At 42.0% G+C, this 20,461-nt stretch overlaps 1 protein-coding gene across 1 annotated transcript; it reads left to right on the plus strand.

Moving 5' to 3' along the window:
- Nucleotides 1–1,638: 1,638 nt before the first annotated feature.
- Nucleotides 1,639–19,495, plus strand: LOC119137389 (corticotropin-releasing factor receptor 2). Its single transcript, XM_037276668.1, has 12 exons — nucleotides 1,639–1,826; nucleotides 1,923–2,042; nucleotides 12,297–12,382; nucleotides 13,338–13,444; nucleotides 14,008–14,125; nucleotides 14,192–14,345; nucleotides 15,004–15,064; nucleotides 15,238–15,310; nucleotides 15,496–15,581; nucleotides 16,227–16,362; nucleotides 16,821–16,862; nucleotides 17,525–19,495. Exons 1-12 carry the CDS (start codon nucleotides 1,706–1,708, stop codon nucleotides 17,663–17,665), a joined length of 1,245 nt encoding a protein of 414 aa, XP_037132563.1. The 5' UTR covers nucleotides 1,639–1,705; the 3' UTR covers nucleotides 17,666–19,495.
- The last annotated feature ends 966 nt before the right edge of the window (nucleotides 19,496–20,461 follow it).

Genomic DNA, 20,461 nt, shown 5'->3' on the forward strand with positions numbered 1-20,461 from the left:
GTTGGTGGTTACGTTTTTCTAGCTATTAAGCGTTCAGATACAATCTAATTACATGCTTGTTAATATTTAATGAATAGAACTGCTAAGGTAGTATATATATAGCAATAACATCCTGCTCTTGCCACTTAAACGTTGCTAGTCACCTGAGCGCAGAGACGAGAATATACGTATTACAGTATGTCGCTCATGACGCCATTCACCCGCAATTCAAATTTCAATGCTAATCTACAATGTGAGCCACGTGATGTTATGTTTGCCCAAAAATGTTTTTCCCCTTCAAGCAGAAAAGGCCTCTTGATATTTAAAGAACATTCATCTGCCTTGGAAATTAGCATCCGGTTCTACGCTTCTGACACTTAACATTCTCCGAAGCGCTGCAGGCTTGGAGAAGGTTGAGTGGTGCTTCTTCCCCATCACCTGCTGCAAGACTACACGTCGAGTCCGTCACGTGGTACGTCGACATGTACTGTACGGCACAATCCACAGCAGACCGGATGGCTATATGAATACTGTCAGATTGTCTTGGACTTGGGAGTTTTCTGTGAATATTGTGACCTTTTGCTGGTCTCCCAGGACTTTTTCACATTTCAGTAAACTATAAGTGAGTCATCGAAATTGTAAAAGATGTCAGCTATAGAGCGTTACAACGCAACGTTTCTGCGATGTTCTTGTTATCAACCTGCACGACATGAAACATGACCTTTATGTTTACAACTGTACAAAGTTGAGATTTTGCGGCCCCGACTCATGTTAACCCAGAAATAGCAGGTACGGGCTCCCATTTGGCTGAGCCAAACAACTTTACGGCTGGATAACATGTTTGATGTCTTTTTATTGAATTACAATCGATTACAAATCAAAAAAGATAACAGGAAGTTGGGTTTGTACTGAGTGTGTTTGGGAGTACATGCAGTTATTTTCTGTTTCTGGTTGGTTGTTTCCCCATGTGCACATCTGTTTCTCAAGAATTAGTGGTACAAAACTAATAATAATAATAATAAAATAATTTTCATCCCTTGCCCTATAGGTTAAGACGCAAATGTTTCCACATACTAGAAAATAACCTAACAGAGATGATCTTGAGTTTGTAGTACATATTAATACACTATAATATAATTAACAAGTAATAATAAATAAATAAAATAATAATATAGTTAAACAATGTAAACCCGTGATCATGCAATGTTCCACTTTGCAAAGCTATAATAGAACTTTTAGTACTACAAGGTAATTACAAACTCTTATTTGGGGCGTACCGTGATCAAATTACCAAGTTGAATAATGACCCAGAGTTAACAGCCACCCCCCCCCCCCCCCCATGACGTCATCACGCATCAGGAGAGTATTCGGTGCTAAATAGCAATTCCATTTAGGGTAATATAATTAAAGGCTTAACCCAACAAATCTAGTCGTTTATATAATACAGTAAAATAATGAAGGACATGCGTTTACGGTAACCATGCAAACGAATCATTTCTGCCTGTTCTCCTCAATGACGTTGTGCTTCATGGACGCGTTCACCTGACGTTTATTACGTTGTCTGTGATGGGGAGCGCTTCTGATTGGCCACCGCGATGACAGCCAAATAGGAGCGCGCGTCCTCCCTCCGCTTCGATCGTCAGGGGAGCGAACCGCCGCTCGCTCACTCGCTCGCTCGCTCAGCGCTCGGTGCGCGCGCGCCCCACCATCCACATGCACTGGGACCATGGATGCAACCCTCTACCAGATCATATTCGGGGAGCTGGTGGACTTAAATTGCACTTTGCTGGACGCGTTTCAAGACACTTTGTGGGAAAATGCTTCACTTTCACTCTTGGGCACTGATGGTAAGAGGGAGCACTACACTCTTGACGGGGGAGGAGGAATTGGCAACTCAAATGGAAGCTTTTTTTTTTTTTTTTTTTTTTTTAAATCCCTCCCAGGTTTCTACTGTAACGCCACTATTGATGAGATTGGCACCTGCTGGCCACGGAGCAGCACCGGGAGGATTGTGGAGAGACCCTGCCCCGAGTACATTAACGGAGTCAAGTACAACACTAACAGTAAGTCGTTTTAACCCTCGAGGGGAAAAAAAAGGAAGTTTCAGATTTTTGTTTCAGGCTCTGCATGCTTCCCACGCTGTTGTTTGATGCAAGCGTATATGACAGGGGGGGGTGACAATTGTTAGCTCACCTCCTGTCACTGAAATAGATGCTCCACACGGAGGTATGTGTGATGCTACAAGACAAGGCACTTAAAGTGAGATGGCAACTCTTTCTTACAAGCTTGAGTTTTGACTCTTGTGTCAGGGGGAATTAAAGAGTCCTGGATGAAAGAAATAAACAAAACAAACAAAAAAATCCGCAAAAACAAAACCCACAAAACACAATGATCACAAAAAAACAAAACAATTTTCATCAATTTTGAAAGGCCAACCAGTGCCTGGTCATTTTCACCGTTGTGCAAAATTTCATCCACTCGATTGTTTCCTGGTGTGTTTCATGTCTTGGAATTTCTTTTGTACGCTTCCCCTGACTTTAAAGATACGAGGAGTGAAACTAGTTCATGAACAGTGCCGGCTCTACGCAGGGGGAAGAGGGGGCAACGCCCCCTCAAACAGATGTCCTGCCCCCTCGAATCAAACTTTTAGAAGTGAAAAACCTGCTGATAGAAACACACGTTAATCAGCCCCCTCTCTTCTCTCATGTCGGTGCAGTGTGTGTCCTCACACAGCCTGCTGTCAGGACTCCGCGCACCTCCGTAAACATCCAATCACTGTGAGTCTGCAAATGAGGCAAGACGCAGCCAGAGAGTGTCAAGTTACAGTCAGCGCGGTAGGAGTTGGAAGAAGCAGTAAAAACTCCACCAAAGTCGTCGTAATGACCCGTGATATAACTAATGATTAACGACAACTCAAATAATAGTTAATATAACATTCATATTATATGTTCCGCCCCCCTGAGAGATTGCCACCTTATTGTGGTCAGGGGGTTTGCGTGCCTCAGTGACGTTAAGAGCAATACCAGCAGAAGCTTTAATCTTCAGGTGGGACACCCAACCTGGACAGGTCTTAGTGTAGAGGCCTGACAGAGTGCAATCTACTTCTCCAGGTTGAGATCTGGACACACAGCTAACAACTGCCGTGAAGAAAACACTAACAGTGTTAAAAATGTGTAAAAAAAAAAGAAAAAAAAAAAAAAAAAAGAACATGCCCCCTTCACATTTCTGACTGCCCCCTCTTATGTGCATTCCTAGAACCGGCCCTGCTCATGAAGCTTCATTTTCCCATGTAGCCATTAATCAGCCATGCAGCAAACACCCATCCATCTGCCTGCTGTATTGTTTCATTTCACCCGTGGGTGTGTTTCTGCGTGATACCTCTGCAATCAACGTTTGAAAGGTGCAGTTAAATGTTCAATTTTTTTTTACATACAGCATTGATTGTACATCTCACATCAGAAAATTACTAGTCTCCTCGACAGCATGCGTTCATTGATGTCGTCGCCTTCAACCGGAGACGTGAGTGCTAATTATTTTGGGCAACACTGCCCTCAAAACAAACTTTAACGCCATCAATATAAATGACTCCTCTCCTATCCGCAAGGCCATTTTAATTGGCTGTGAATTTACTATGCAAAGCTTCTCTTTAAATTAGTTTATCATTTCAGGAGGCGCGTGCAAACAATGGCGGCAACATGAGTCCTCGCGGGGATTTCCATGCTGGAGCTGCCGCAGCGTGAAAGCGCAGAAGCTTGGCGTGTTTGCTCGTACGCACATGTTTTTTTATTTTTTTTTTATAAAAAGGTTTGACAGGTGCAGGCAGGTCATACCCGCGACTCTATGCTGTGACGTTAGTATGTTTGAAGCATTCACGTGTCACAACAAGTCACAAGTGCGAGCTCTCTGGTCATCTTGAGACATCCATGGCGTGATTAGACAAGAAGCTTCCGAACAAGAAGCTTCCGATTGTACTGGGGGTTTGCAGAGGAGGCTGAGTTGATGACAAATGAGCACCTAAAACCTCCCTTCCCTTGCTTCTTTGACACTACAGCAGCTATTTGCATTTCTCCCCTTTTTCCATATTTGTAGCGTTTCTATTCTGGAAACCAAGGAAATCAGCACAATAAGGCAATACGGTTGCAAATTTATTTTTCAATGCAGTGATTGATTTCCAGAAGAAATGCATTATAAAAACATTTCAAAAGAAAAATCTTTTTTCTATATTTGTGTGACGCCACAGCGGGAGCTTCGGGTTGCTTCCTAATTGCCAATCACGGAGTTGTGGCTCGCTCCAGAGCTCACATTTGTGATGGGAAATATGAAACAAACTTAACATTTCATATTATCAGGATGGATGTTTTTGACCGGACAAAAATGAAAGCACTGACAGATTGAACATGGCCTCTCAGGTAAGGGGATGGAAATTCCCGTCCATGTTTTGCAGCCTGTATGAATATTAATGTGCGTGCAGAGTGCTGTAAGAGGTTTATGCATTTTTTAAAACGGCCCGTGTCCTTCTTTGTGTATTTATAGTTGGTTAAGTCGGCGTAAAACGGGCAAGGTTGGGACCGTGCCGTTTTTAGATGTTTGAAAACATTTTTTTTTGCCACCGTGTGATCTTGTCCGTCAGGCCTCGGGCGAAACAATGTGCCGTTCGTCAGCTTTGCAAAGTCGAGCCGTATCTCGGTCAACCGCTTTTTTTCCCCGCTCGGCGGCTGAGCTAATTATTGTCTGAATTACAATGGCTTCCCCGGATGGTCGCCACCATAGCGGCGCACTCCTCGTTTCATTGTGGTGCAGAGGACCTTTATGGGCAGCGGCGCCAAGAGTCGGGACGGGTATTGATTCCCTTATCAAGATTGATAATGTCGGAGTCATATCGGCTTGTCGCTTTACACTACATCTGGAATGAGCGATAAGAATCGCGTGGCTTGTTATGAAAGTGAAGCAGAGAGACGACCGTGTGTGAACTTGAGTCACCTTTTTTGTGGCTCACAATAAAAAATGAGCTGAATCGACGTTAGGTGGCAGGGTTGGGGTATCGATAAGGTGAGAATGGGCTTTGAGTTAGACTTAAGGCTTCGTTTTCACTTGGGGTCTTTTTGCCTTAATTTGATGTGATATATTTTATCTAATAATGTCAAGTGAAACTCTATTTTAAAAGCACATCAAATGAACTATTGTGGAGAAATGCAAGCAAGGACCTGGTCACACTGCTCAACATACATGACTAGAATAGAAGATTGAACATTTACTATTAGATCAATTTGCTACATTTCAGTACACAAAAGCTTTTAGTCCGGTGGCTGCTTCTCTTGTGTGAAGTCATTCTCCCGCAGTCTATGTGACTGGGTCAGTGAGCTTGCTTAGTGTGTATTGCAAACATTTCACCTACCGTTGCACAGCAAGTTCCCCGTGAGATTTAATCAGCTATAGCAGACACCAATCTCCTTGTATCAAATTCGGGGCTTCACCCTGATAGTGTTCCACCCTACCAAATAAAAATGATCATTTAAATATATAAATAAAAGTGCAAAACAAAAGATACATCCTGATATTGAAGAAAACTGTTTTTCTTTTGACTGGAGGTGATGTTTCTGTTTTTTATTCTATTTCCATTTAAAGCTGTCACAGCTGCCTTCTTGGCTTTAAAGCTTCTCTGCGGAGCTTTTTGCCTGCAGGTAAGCCCGTTCCACTTGTATTCCATTTTGCATACAATTCTTTGAAGAAGCGCCCCGGCACTTTTCTACATCTGGCGTTGGGAAATGAGTAGCGATCTCCACGAGGGAATGTGGGAAAAAGTCAAGTCGAACACCGCTGAGGCCATGCAATTCTAATTTTCACCAACATTTTAGGGGGCACAATAAATGACTGAAATCGGATGCTTGTAATTTAAAACTGGTGTCAAAACCCAAATGACAGCGTTTTTGATGGGAACATGGCTTGGAGGATACAAAGTTATTGAACATGCACAACTATAAAATCTAAAGCCATAACAACGATACTAACAGCCAATCTGGGACCAATGGAATCAGAATTTCAAGCATTTCTTTCCCTCCTTTTAGTGCACAATTTACTTAGGGTCAAATTGGGGCCAATATATGAATAGCAACAAGTCTTAATTCGACATTTTACCAACAGTTTGAAGAGCATTTCATTTTTTTCCCAGTCAGTATACGTCACTGGCATACATAGATAACTACCGTATTTTCCGGACTATAAGGCGCACCTAAAAACCTAAAATTTTCTCAAAAGCCGACAGTGCGCCTTATAGTCCGGTGCGCCTTATATATAGACCAAATTCCTAAATTTAAACTGGCCCGAAGCATTGTGTCATGAAATCAATCATAAGTGGCCCGCTGAAGACTATGAATCATGAATCAAAAAGACTATGGATCATTATTTTGTGATTATAAAGTAATTTGTTGCGTCTGAAGTTGATATAAAAAAGATCAAATGGAGAATGATTTGATTTGGATTAAAAATCTGACATGATGCATTAATGGTGCGCCTTATATAAGGACAAAGTTTGAAAATGGGCCATTCATTGAAGGTGCGCCTTATAGTCCGGAAAATACGGTACAGCCGTATTTGTAATTCATAACAAATAATTTTCAGACCATTTAAGTGTGATTGGATCAATTCCGTAGCGCACCTGATTACCCCTAATGAATCCCTCATGAATCAATCAAACACCACAGTGTGATCATTGCACTGATAGTCACTAAATGTAATTAATAAGCTCCCACGCAAATGTATGTTAAAGACGGAGATACAAATGTGACGCTACATTGTAAAATATCAAATAAATAAATGGTATTTTTTGATAAGCTGAAGAACGTCTGACATTGACATAAAGTGATGGTATGTGTTGCTCGTACAGTATGCTCTCATTACCCCGACACGCGATTTCATGTTTGCTTCTTGCCCCCCCCTCAGGGTCTCTTAACTCTGGCGCATGTCTCTCACCAACTGATTGCGGTAAAAAGCGACTGATGGCAAATGCTCGGCCGGCATGTATACATACCGTACAGGAGCGAAGATTGTATTAATTCCCTCATGCGACAAGAGGCCATGAAGAGAAGGCGGAGAGTTAAAGAGCAGCGGATGAGTCATCGGCCTGTCTCTTCCAGTGACCATTAACACACTTGTCATACACAATCCCGTGAAACCAACGATAACATTGCTCAATAAAATGCACTGATGGGGACAGGACGGTGGCCATGTTTGAAATGCTGCTTGGCAAAAAAAACTTAATCTGAATCTCGTGAAGTGACAATGGTCGGATGCGCTTTCCTTCCTGTCCTCAGCTTCTTCGCGTGCACTTCCGGGCGACTGACTCCCGACTCTCAAATTCGTCCCGCGGTAAAATTTTCCGAATGCGGGCAAGATTTCCTAACATACAGACTTATTCATTTCAGACTTTTTTTTAAATTTTATCTTAACTACATTTTTAAATGTAAGTGAACTCAAGATGTGAGCTTACTACTCTTAATGGGTCTATTAAAAAAAAAAAAAAAAGCCAAATTGTCCACTCTAATAGTGTTTCTCAACCTTTTTTAGCCTCCTAATTTTATACTCTTTTGGTAATCACAGCTAAACTTTTCTCCTTGTCATTTTTCTTTTGTTAACTGATGTGTGAAAGGCATTACACAAGTCCTAAATTACCTTCAGGTCACTTCCCTTTCATGTCACAAGAACAAAATGAAACAACCAAGGATTTGCCATGGGAACAATTGAATGCCTTCAATGCTTAAGACTGTCGGTCAAAACGTTTTCTAAGCAGATCAGGAAGGAATAATTATGCAAAACACTCCACACTAACCCTCATCCTAATCTTAAAAGATATAAGATATCCAGTTATTGGGCTTTTTCTGACTTTAATCGAAGGGGAGGGCTAAAGCGCCAATGCGGTTTGCTTATCTGTACGTGTACACCGATTCACTTGATTGTATCTCAAAATCTTCAAACACAACACATACATACTAGCCTATACCTCTTTTTAGTATAAAACATGAATCCATTTGTCTAAACCGCTAATCCTCACGGATGGCAGCTAAATAGCTGCTAGCTAGTTAGCGACAAGCTAATGTAGAGAACAGACTGATAGATGAAGAAGAGGAAATGTATTTTCAGGGCTTTTGAGGTTTCGGCGATGTCGATACAACTTTGTGAACCGTTCCTTTCCTTCTCATTGGTTTTTTATTATCCCCGCTAACCTGCTCAAAATTGCTGCCGGCATCCAATTAGGATGCAGACGACCTTTTGTCACTGCCTCTTGAATTTGGGCTCGCATCCGAAACAGCTAGCTAATCCCTGGCACGAGCGGAAGGATTTCCACAACGTTGCTCTGCGTGTATCCCCTTTCTGCAAAAACCTCGACTGATTTGCTGCATGGGCTGAAGCGTGAAAGGCTCACCCTTGATTGCGTGTGAGGGGAAATAGATTTTGGAAGACAGTTGTTTCAAGCAGCGCTGTTCGAGGCTTTTGACATGGACAATTCATTTGAGCGAAAGTGAAGGGAACTTTTCATTGCGCTCTGCTGAAAAACATCAAGTCGGGAGGGCAGTTTTGCTTTCGTCTCCTGATTGTATTCTGTCGACTGATTATATGTTAGGAAAACTGACCACGAGAGCACTGACTATAACAAAAAAGTGCTGATTTGACACGTGACCCCATGTCTTGATTGGACATTGTGCATAGGGTGGCAATTTAATTGTCCTCAGACACATTTCTTTTAATCCAGATTTCACCGATTTATAAACTGTGGGTGTTTGCGCCGTTGTGGGGCGGGGGGAACATAGCTTTACCATCCAATGGAAGCGACGCCCCTAATCTCTTAAAATCCAGGAGTCCATTCAGTCCATTTAAATAGCGCTGCAAGATGATCTCCACTTGCCGATGTACAATTAGCCGCTCGACCCCCGATCGTGCGTCCGTGTGTGACCTGAATGCGTCTTCTCCTCTTGTTGGTCGGTTTGACTTGTCGTACGAGTCGCTCTCACTACACCGACAGCAATGTGCGCACGTAAAATAAACCTTCAAAACCGACAATCTAACGATAAGCTTTCAAATCCATGTGGATGTTACGCTGCCTTTAGCTTGCAACTGACAACCATGTGACACCCGACGGAGCACTAACAGACTCAAATGCAAGAGGAAAGAAGTCCAAGCCTTCAAGAATAGGACGGTAATAGCGCCTGACATGGCTCAGAGGGAGGTTTTTTAACTGCACGGCGTCCTCACTTTACGACGGAAACCCTTCCTGCGGCGATGATGCAACCTCAAGTCGTTTGTTACTGACTGACGCGGTGCTAACTAAACTCAATTACAGTAAATATTTGTATGTTAACCGAGGACCTCCTTGACGCACTTTCATTAGTCAATGCATACAATTAACATATAAAGCACCTGTCAGAAGAGTGAATCTACTCGCCATGATAACAAGTCCTACTTAGTGGAGTGTGGACATCTGTCAAGGCTGAGCAACCATAATTTGGATAGGCACCAAATTGCCCGCCTTCGTAGACACTCACCTCCTGTTTATCTCTTCATTAAGATTCATGATTAATTCAGCGGAAAATTAAAGAAAATGCGAGCAAAATGTCCTGTGGCTCAAAGGGAAAGAACGAAGATCCAGTTATGAGTTGTTGTATTCCTTGGCCCTTCCTTCCGCAGATATCTCTACAAAGTGTTATTTGGTAACAAATGCAAAAGCACACGTGGGTGTGAGAAATTAAACGTGACTCAGACGTGGCACCTTCTCGGCTTATTTCAAAAGTCAAGACTCCGAAGCAGTCTGTACTTTAAAAAGGGTACGTTTCAAATGTATTCTGCATAACAGGCACAAAAATAGTCACAAATCCAAACTGGAGACCGCCTTAAAAAAAATGCTGTGGCAAGCGAGACACTTTTTTGTCACACATTTCCTTTCTGACTGTTCAGTGATTTTAGCTTGAACATAAGACCAAGAGCTTCTCTGAAATGCAGGTTCTTACACAAGGCTTGGGGAACATTTCAGTATTCATAATGTGATGGCCAGTCTTAATTACTGGGGGGGGAAAAAAAATGGATGCGACGCCGTTTGCAATCAAGGCCTTCTTTCATTTGAGGCTTTATAAGCGCCAAATTATGGAAAGGCCCTTTTCAAATGGATTCTAAGGCTAAAAAAATGAATACATTTGTAGGCGTGTCCTGATGAAAATCCCTCAAAGCTATATACTCGCGATGTTAATATTCCACCAATTTTGAATCTCATATCATAGATACGTAGATGGAGCAGATCTGTCTCGCCTTGTACGCCTCTTCTCTGCAGTCTCAACAACTGCTTAGCTAACATTCTAATATATTACTTTGAATGATGCCATAATTTACAGCTGCCAGTAATAATTCATATTCTAAATATTATTGGCCTCTTTAAAATAGTACAGACTACAGCTAATAGATTCATTAAAAACAATCCATAAACTACAAATGAGAGAAAAATGATTTGTTGGGTAAAATAAATTACAAATGAATGAGTGATGGTGATATGATGATTTGTGTGTGTGTGTTCACCTGGTCTCTGACACGTGTAACACTCTGGCCTTGCTCCAGTTCCCCCGCTGCCTAAGCGAATCACTTTATCAAACCCAAGCCAGCACTGTGGCCTAGTTCACTCTGTGCCCGGCGTGTTAAATTAGATTTTGGCATGTGAGCCATTTTGAGTATGCAACTTTATTGTGGCAAAAGCCTTTTCATCATGCGGCTGGCTACCTGGGATTTGGATACACGCTCGGGGTATGTGTGTGTGTGTGGGGGGGTCCTGTTTGGGCTGGCTCGTAATGTGGCGCTATGCGGCCGGTTAACAATGTCAACAAATTTCCACATCATTTCCACGTCAGTTGCGAAGCTCCGATTATGTGCACTTCTGCAAATACTTTTTTATTTTGCTCACACGCAACGCACATTTGCTTTTTGGTTTAGTCGGCGTGACAGCATTCACTGAGTCACACGCACCTCCTGCGACTGTCAATTGAGAAGGCGGTTGGGTGTCAAATAGCTGGTGAGAAGTCACATTCTGAGCACTATCACAAACCACACGCATGACGTTCCAACACCACATGGAGGAGCCCGAAAGTGAGAAACTTTCTGATTGGTTCTATTTCTTATTTCGATTTGAAGTTCAAATTGGGATAGCAGCTTCAAGACGGAAAACTCGAGTGGTAGAGGGGCGGTGCTACGAGCTAGCCGGCTACTAGCTAGCTACATTAAGAATGCCTGGAGCAAATTCATGCCAAAAGAATAAAAAAGCTGGAGTTACTGCTTTTTCATGCGTGGTGTGCAGATGGTTAGAAATGCATTTCTCTTGCACCAGTGTCAGGGAATTAGCCGTGCGTCAGTGGAAGAGCTCGCACCCTCCCACCCCGTACTTGTGTTTCAACACCATCTCTGCTTGCTCACACAAATGCGGTGCCATCGTCGCCCGCAGAAGCAGACAAGTCGGGGGAAGCAAAACCCGACTCTAAAATTACCTCTCGACGACTTCAAGGATGACTTTTGTGTGAGTTTTTTTTTTTGTCAAGTGGCAGCTTGAATGTGCAGTTGAATTGCAACTGGTTGGGGCGGGGTCTTAAGACCTTTTGGTTACAGCACATTGATGCTGCAAATTCGAAATTCCCGATTTCTGTGTAGCCATTTTGATTTGTTTTTTTGCATTTCTTTACATGAAGCCGATCGGTTGAACTAAAAAGCGTAGGGACGTCCGCACTGTAGGCTGCTAAGAAAATACCCGTCAATGACTTATTGACGTTGACTTGACTTCCATCAATAGTCGCCGACAAAAAAAAATCTTTCGGCGTTTAACAATGAGCCTGTGATGAAAAGAAGATTGAGGGGAACGATAAATCATCTCATCCTCTGAGTAAAAAGAACAACATAAAAACGGCAAACTAGTTGTCGTAAATTCTCCAATGAATGACAGCTTCGAAAGTACAACATCAATAGTCATCTTATTGTGTGTTGTCTCAAGAAATCACGGAGGCTCAGGCAGAAGATTGCAACAATTACAGTTTCAACAGAGTAAATTATTACGCAATAAAAACATTGCTGGCATTTATTGCTTTGGCTTGACTGGCCTATTCTCGCTTAACAAGCTGACAAGTTTAACGTACTCCAGATTTTTTGTGCTAAACTTTGACCTTGGCGTTGAGCTTTCGGGACACTTTGTTTGTCCAAACGGCATGTCACAGGGCAGCTGATTGCAAATACCATTTCGATGAAGTGCGCGTCTTGGAACCTCGTTTGTTTGCGATAATTGCATTGTCATCTCTTTTCAGGGAGCGCATACAGAGAATGCATGGAGAACGGCACATGGGCGCTAAGGAGCAATTATTCAAATTGCATGCCCATTTTGGGGGAGAAGGTAAATGCTTATTTTGGTTCTATTTTTAAAACGCCACGTAAAGGAAATGCATTTGTCTTTAGTGTCGCGCAATTACACACTCGAGATCTTTTGTTTTCCCAACCGTCTCCGAATGCATTACGAGCGCAAGGCCAGCTGCGATATGCGGCACGATCGCTGGTGTATTTCTGGCTCTTGCTCCATTTTTCCTCGGACAAATTTAGACATTTGAAGTGTGTCAATGGCGTTTATTTTCCCTCCTTGTACTAAAAGCGCGAGGATAACAATCTTGGGTGATGAGGCGAGTGACACATTTTCAGGAGCGTGGCAGAAAGGAAAAAAAATGTGGAGTAGTGAGTGACATGGATATTGTTGGATTAATATCAGAATTAAAAGTCTTTAATTTACTGTCACAATATCAGTTAAAAAAAAAAACACTGATGTAAATCCTAAAAACTACTTTTTTTTCATAGTTGTCTAGATTATGGTACTTGGCAAAAGACTCCCTTGTTTTCTGAAAACATTGCAGAATAACTAAACCCAACCTCAGTTGGCGCACTGGCATGAGAAGTGCTCTCGACATCTAAATGATGCTACATGATGCTAGCAAGTTTGACATCCCGCCAACAGCATATTGCTAGCCAAGTTGTCGCCTAGCCAGAGTGTGATTCAAACACACGCTTTCCTTTTGCTTGTAGGTTTATTCAACCTCATGTTATTCTATTTTAGTTCAATTTTTGTGCTTTTTATGTCCGCGTGATGCTCTTTCAAATGTGCGAGCATGTTTGACATCCTGCCAACGGCATTTCGCTAGCCAAAATGGCCACTAGCCGGTTGTGGCGCTGTACTGTTGAAATGTGGCCAGAATTTATTTTATTTTTTTTATATATATACTATATATAAAAAAAAAAAGAAGAAAAGGTTATATATTGTCTGGATGTAAATGTGTGGGGGTGTTTCGAATGTTGTGTTTCAGAGAATGTATCCTGTACATTACAAGATAGCGCTGATCATCAACTACCTGGGCCACTGCATCTCTGTGGGGGCGCTATTAGTGGCCTTCATCCTCTTCTTGTGCTTAAGGCGAGTACAGAAATAGTTCACAAACATCTCCATGCGTGCCATCTCAGAGCAGCAGATGTTCTGGATTGTTCCTCTTCTATTCTCTCCCTTCCTTCCTTCCTTGTCATAAGGTCGCTGATGTCAAAGGAATAGATTGCGGCAGCTCCGTGCTTCATGCATGTGTGCTGTAGATGATGAATGTTTCCCTCCTCCTCCTCCTCTTCAGCGGAGCCTTTGTGATTCTTTGCATGTCCTACTCGAAACGCACAACTACACCTGCTCGGACATTGTGGGCCTCAGCTGCACTGTTAGCGGCGAGCAGCTGGCAGCCATTAAAGGCAGCAAATAATCAATATTCGGTGGGGATTTCAAAAGATGGCAACCGCTCGCGTTTGTGTGAAGTCTGCTTCGACGTGGGCTCAAAATGCATCCCGTCTTTCATCAGGTTTCCTTAAAATAAAATTTCATCCATCCATTTTCATCTGCTTATCTGGTAGAAACACAGACTTCTCTCTCCCCAGCAATCCCAAAGCGTTCCCAGACCAGCCGTGAGACGTAACCCATCCAATTTCTCTTCTTCGTAGGAGCATACGATGTTTGCGCAACATCATCCACTGGAACTTAATTACCACATTCATCTTGAGGAACATCATGTGGTTCCTGCTGCAGTTCATCGACCACAACATCCACGAGAGTAACGAGGTAGGCGTCGCTCACTCTGCGTCCGTTTGGATGATTGCTGACGCTTGTGTCATTCCCGTGCGCCAGCCGTGGTGTCGCCTGATGACCACCGTCTACAACTACTTTGTGGTCACCAACTTCTTCTGGATGTTTGTGGAGGGCTGCTACCTGCACACAGCCATCGTGATGACCTACTCCACCGATAAGCTACGCAAGTGGGTCTTCCTCTGCATCGGCTGGTGTAAGTTGTCATTTTACCATACTCAAAAACTAAAATAAAATATCATGACCTTTTGCTGTTCCACTGGCGGTTTGCACTCAAGTCGCATTATTATTTGGGAGCACCGACGTCTGTCTCGGCGCGTTTCACCGGCGGGCATACGAAAAGTAAACATTGTTGGACGTGTCCCCGAGAGGAAGCCTGACATTCTTCGTCTTTATGTCACGGTCATTGTGCGTGTTGTATAATTGGGAGAGGAGGAGGAGGGGGGAAAGCGCCTCGAGGTCCGGCAAATGGGGCGATGCTCGAGTTAAACAACAGATGAGACAGATGCTAGCTCATCAGCGCTGACAGGCAAATTGATGAGATTGTTCTTCGAGATCCAAGCGGACGAGTTCGAGGGAAAAGTATCCCACATTTATGTTCAGTTGACGGAGAGAACTCTTGAAACGGAAATGACTCGGTAGTCATAGGAGCCAAGCACATCCATTACTTTAAATTGGGAGTGTCATTTGGAAGAATCTCCGTCTGCTTCGTTTTGGAAATTGTTTTTTTTTGTACGTCTGGCTTTATACCCACGAGCACGTGGGCATATTTCATTTCTAACAGGAACATGTTAATAAACTTGAATTTTGTAGAGTAGGTCATTTGACTTTTGGAAATTTGCCATCCCTTTCAGGTATCCCATGTCCAATAATCATAGCCTGGAGCATCGGGAAGCTGTATTATGAAAATGAAAAGTAGGTGCATGAATTATTTAATTTGCCTGATAGCAGTAATTTTTTTAACTTGACCGGGAAATGGAAAAAAAAAAAAAAAAACAATAACCAAATTTTGCATGGATATCGTAACAGCTAATTAAATAAGCTAACTCTTGACAACATTCAAATGTACTGCTTGCTTGCCTCTACAGGTGCTGGTTTGGGAAGGACCCCGGCAAATACATTGACTACATTTACCAAGGGCCCGTCATTCTCGTGCTACTGGTCAGCATCACTCCAGGACTCTGTACTGCACATTTATTGTGTTTGATTATTCGGAAAGTTGGAAGAAAATTAGCACTCGGCACCAATTTGCCTGTGCCTTTCAATGAGGGCGGAGCAAAGCCTCGAATGATCATTTCTCAGTTTTGCTTGAAAAAGACTTGATTTTTTTTGTCTTTCTTTTCTAGATAAACTTTGTTTTCCTCTTCAATATAGTCAGAATACTGATGACTAAACTGAGGGCGTCGACCACCTCGGAAACCATCCAGTACAGGTGAGCGGGCTTTTTCTTTGGCTTCTTTTCATGCCAAGATTGAAAGGCTTTGCTAGCTTTAGAAATATCTCATAAACGCGGCTTTCAGAATGACGCGTTTCCGCAGTCAATGGGATTCTAGATGTCTCACCCCCCCCCCCTTTTTTTTACTAGAAAGACTATTAATTTCTGTGAACGCTTTTAATGCTTGCATTAGACGGCGCGTTTATTTCGATCAGATCTCGTGTTGTGAGTAGCTCCGGGAAGCATTCTTCATATTAACCGCGCTTCATTAGGCCCGTCCGTCTCACAGGGGAGACTCGCCCGCCATCTGGAAGCGCAATATTTTCATTTAAAGACACGTTAGCAGCGGACTATTTTTAGAGAGGAAAAGATCACACTTCATCTCGCATCTTTGCTTTCGCTGGCTGCGTTAATGTGATCATGTGTCAATCTGTCTGAGTGCTTTATTGTAAAATCACTGATTGGCTGTTGACCACAATTTGCTAAGCAGTTCTTCTCCTTCACCCGTACAAACACACACACGAATCTCGGAAGGGATGACTCAGCATTTCACGTTAGATACTACACGACCCAACAATTTCTCGTGTTCGTGACATCAATTTTAGATTTTTTTTCCTTTTGGCCTTGCTGATCCCTCTGCAGAAAGGCAGTGAAGGCCACGCTGGTGTTGCTTCCGCTTCTGGGCATCACCTACATGCTCTTCTTTGTCAACCCGGGCGGGGACGACATCTCGCAGATCGTCTTCGTCTATTTCAATTCCTTCCTGCAGTCCTTCCAGGTAAACCGGGCGCCTCTGGGAGCAGAGTTCTCCGCGTGACTCACGCCGACTGGGTCTCGTTGAAACTTTTTTTTCCTCCGGGCGTGTGTGTGCGTGCGAGGATTTTGCGGCGGGGGAGGACGATATCCTGATGCTTTTCTGCGCTCTCAACTGTCACAAATACGTTGCCCATGTGGGCATGATTGCTCTCCTAGGGCTATTTTTTCAAATCATGTACTCTTTGAGGAAGACTCAAAGAACTCTTCTAGGAGGTTCTTTGACCCAACTTAGTAAGATATAAGTACAGACACAAACAATGGCCTAAACCGTGGAGTTATTGAAAGCTAAGTGTCACGTTGGGGTTCACACCATTTGCCAAATGTCTTTCATTGTGTGGAGAGCAATAATGTGTCATTAGTTAGCGTGATCTAATTGCGGCGTGATTACACCGTATGGTGCTGATATGTGTTTTTCCGCAGGGCTTCTTTGTGTCCGTCTTCTATTGCTTCCTTAATGGGGAGGTGAGTTCATTTATTCATTTGCAAAAAAAATTTAAAGATTTGGTCAAATGGAAAATCCCTGCAGGATTTCTTTGTTTATTCGAGGCAGGTTTAACTCAATCGCGTGTGATGTAGCTTTCATTAAGAAAGACACAATCGCGGCTAACGTAGCTCGATGCATTTTCATGAGGTTGTTTCATGCAATCAAACTCTAATTGGGTCTCGTCTCTGAGTGCATTTGCGAGCTTGCCGACGTTAATCAAATACTACCTGACAGTCAGCGTGCGGAGATGAACGACCAGCTTCTGAGTGTCTATTCAAACATTGGCTGCCATTGTTGCGTGCTAATGAGCAAAAATGCTCATGTTGTGCTTGTATGATGACATTTTTAGTGTTAATAAGAAAATACTAGGGCTGCAACCAATAATTGATTAACATCCATTATTTCATCCATACATTGTTTAATAGGTTTGAACTTATTTTGATATCCACCCTTTTAGTTATTTTATAAAAAGACGTTATTTTAAATTGACTGTGTAGAAAATGCACAAAAATAAATTCCGAAATTGGTTTGGTCCCGAACAAATCACAATTTCATATCCCATACTAACCTGAGAAGTTTTTGATCTTACCTGTGTCATGCTTGATGGCAGTTAAGTCGACAAGCTTTTTTGTTGCCGCAGGTTCGCTCGGCGGTGAGGAAACGCTGGCACCGGTGGCAAGACAATCACGCCCTGCGGGTGCGAGTTGCTCGAGCCATGTCCATCCCCACGTCCCCAACGCGGGTCAGCTTCCACAGCATTAAGCAGACCACCGCTGTGTGAAAACACACGCAATGGTTAACATGCGTGGTCGGGACCAGCAGCCGCACTCGTGAGGTCATCAGCTCTAACGGCAAACGGCTGTCCAACGGTCATTTTATCAAGAACCGGGATGGCTGACCAGGGTTTCAGCGCCATCTTAGCTGGCGTGAAGCGGGTCATTGGTGGTTGTGGTCATTGTTCCTTGTATTGCCAACCATTTTGGAGCATTCAATACTTACAGAATATCGAGTTCTGTGACAATATAAGCCCTCCCAAAAGAAAGAACAGCGGTTTGTTCCACCCAAAACAAAATCTTAAAAAGAAACGTCAAGTAGAACGGCATTTTGATGCCAATATCTCTTTTTTTTTTACACTAATAACATCATAAAATAAAACAAACTAGACTGGAAAGGCTTTTAATGGCAAAATAACTTACTCAAAGATATACAACTATGAAACGTGCCATTATTTACTGTATCGATATGCATGGATAAATAAAAATGCATCTCTAAACATAATAAACAACGCATAAATAGGCCAACCAATAAAGCAGTAGGCAACATTTTCTGCGGTATGTGAAATTAGCAGAATTGTGCTATAGTTAGCCAACTGTGCTCATGCTATTTTTGACGACCTATTTTCTTTTTTATATGCGGCGCTAGCCACATTTAAGGTTTGACAAAGACAAACGTGTCAAACTTCTCATCTTGTTTACATGATCTTTTTATTTATTTTGTGCTGTTTTGAACTGTAAATGAAAGACATTTATCATGGAAAGTGGTTCGGTGCTTGTTTCTTTCACTGTATATTTCCACAACTCCTCTTAATATGCATTTGTAAAGTGTACATTTGATCAAATTAGTATTTTGTACAAGTTTGATACATCACCCAGGGCATTGCGCTGTATGTATACTGTTGCTGTATGGGAACTGTCGTAGATGTTGTCCAGATGATACATTTAATATAAAGTCGTGCCTTGATTTAGGAGTTCCATTGTTCCGTGATCACCGTCTCTATCTCAAAACACTTAAATCAGTGTCAATGTGTTGCTGCAACACTTATCTGTTCCTTAAAGTGTTATGACACTGTATAATTCATGCTAATTTTATTAGCCCATTAGCATTTTCATTTTTGTGAGCGTGAAGATAAACTTAACTTAGGCAACATATGTTAAAAAACAACATTTAATTCTCTGTTTCGAGTTAAGTTTGACGGTTAACTAAAGTGGGCGTGGCATTTTTAACTACAGCATATGCCAAAGTGCTGCTGCTGTGCAGTTCACTACTACCAACTAGTACTGTGTCTCAGTTTACTCGTCCAATACAAAAAAGGCTCTTATCTAAAAAAAAATACCCTCATAAGTCTGGTCACTCAAAAGTCAGGGTACCAATTATATGTAAATGTGTGTGTGTCAATGTGTCATATGTGTGTACACAGATGTATTATCACTTAATGGTACAAAAATGTCCACATGTAATTGTATTTTTGTTTAAATAAAGAACAAAATAATTTGTTCCAAACTTGCCAAAGAGGACTCCAACATGTTACGTCAAGACCGTCTTATGGAAAGCAAGCATCTACAAAGTCAAGAAAGACAAATTAGTATATTCTGGTGATAACCTTGTTTATCATGTACATTATACACTTGTTTATAAAAAAAGAAGCTGCGAAATCACATTTGATATATACTGTATATAACGTGTATATTTGACGTGCGGATTTGATGGAAAGCAGTTTGCTATGTCACCTGTTTTGCCTTACAAAAAAAAACCCCGTGTGCGTCTGTCTGTCTAAATGACATCCTTGTCAATCAAAAAAGAGGAGTATTTCAATTAAAAGATAAACTTGGAATACCTTTGTGCTCTGGTTTCTCTGTTACCTACCTGCTTGGGTTGCTCTCTCGCTAGATGTTAGCATACCAACTATTAGCATTGTACCTGTTTTAGTAGACTAGAACTTTAGCACATCCATTTAAAAGCTTGAGATGTTCTAGAATTAAATATATTGGTCCATTTAGCCTGTCATTTAAAAAACTGCTCACGTAATACCAACATTTCCTGGTTAAATGGAGCATAAAACTCAGCAGCCATCCTCGCATTAACGCCCCCCATGAGCCCACACACTACCTGCTGCAACCCCTTCCTCAAACAATTAACTGGACACAACTGAAGCTATAATAATGGTTTGTTGTGTCAAATCCTGCTTCCCATGCTTGAACGACAGTAGGAGGGACCTGACGCAATGGCAGTGTCCAGTCGCAGTAACATAACAGTACAGTACACTTCATTGTGCCCATGGCGTCTTTGTGTCCTCCAAATGCGTCGCGAGCAATTAGCTCCAACGCAAAAGGACAGAGGTCGTGTGCGCATGTTTGCATCCATTTAATGGCAACATGCATGAAAATATATTGTTCTTGTGTTTCCTGAAGAATTCAAAACCGATTACTTAAAAGTGGTTATTTATATAGTTATGATTATTTTGTAGAAATAATTACTTGCTTCATTTTTAAACTGCTGTGGAGAATGAAATTAAACAACACCACCCTCGTGTGACTGAAGAGAGTTACTACTACAGTACTTCATAAATAAAACGACTTCCCTGCCAGACATTTTTAGTATTAGAATATTCTAAAATTAAATACAATAAATAAATAAATAGTTGATGTAATTTATTAATTAATTCCTTCATTCATCTTACGCTCACAATATACATAATAAAAAATATACATGCAGATATTTAGAAACAAACAAAAACAGGTCGTATGCCGAATTCTGAGTCAAGTGTTTTAGAGGTAACGACACAGTGCCGTTGAGTGTC

This window comes from Syngnathus acus, chromosome 17, assembly GCF_901709675.1.
Source record: "Syngnathus acus chromosome 17, fSynAcu1.2, whole genome shotgun sequence".
NCBI classification, from domain to species: domain Eukaryota; kingdom Metazoa; phylum Chordata; class Actinopteri; order Syngnathiformes; family Syngnathidae; genus Syngnathus; species Syngnathus acus.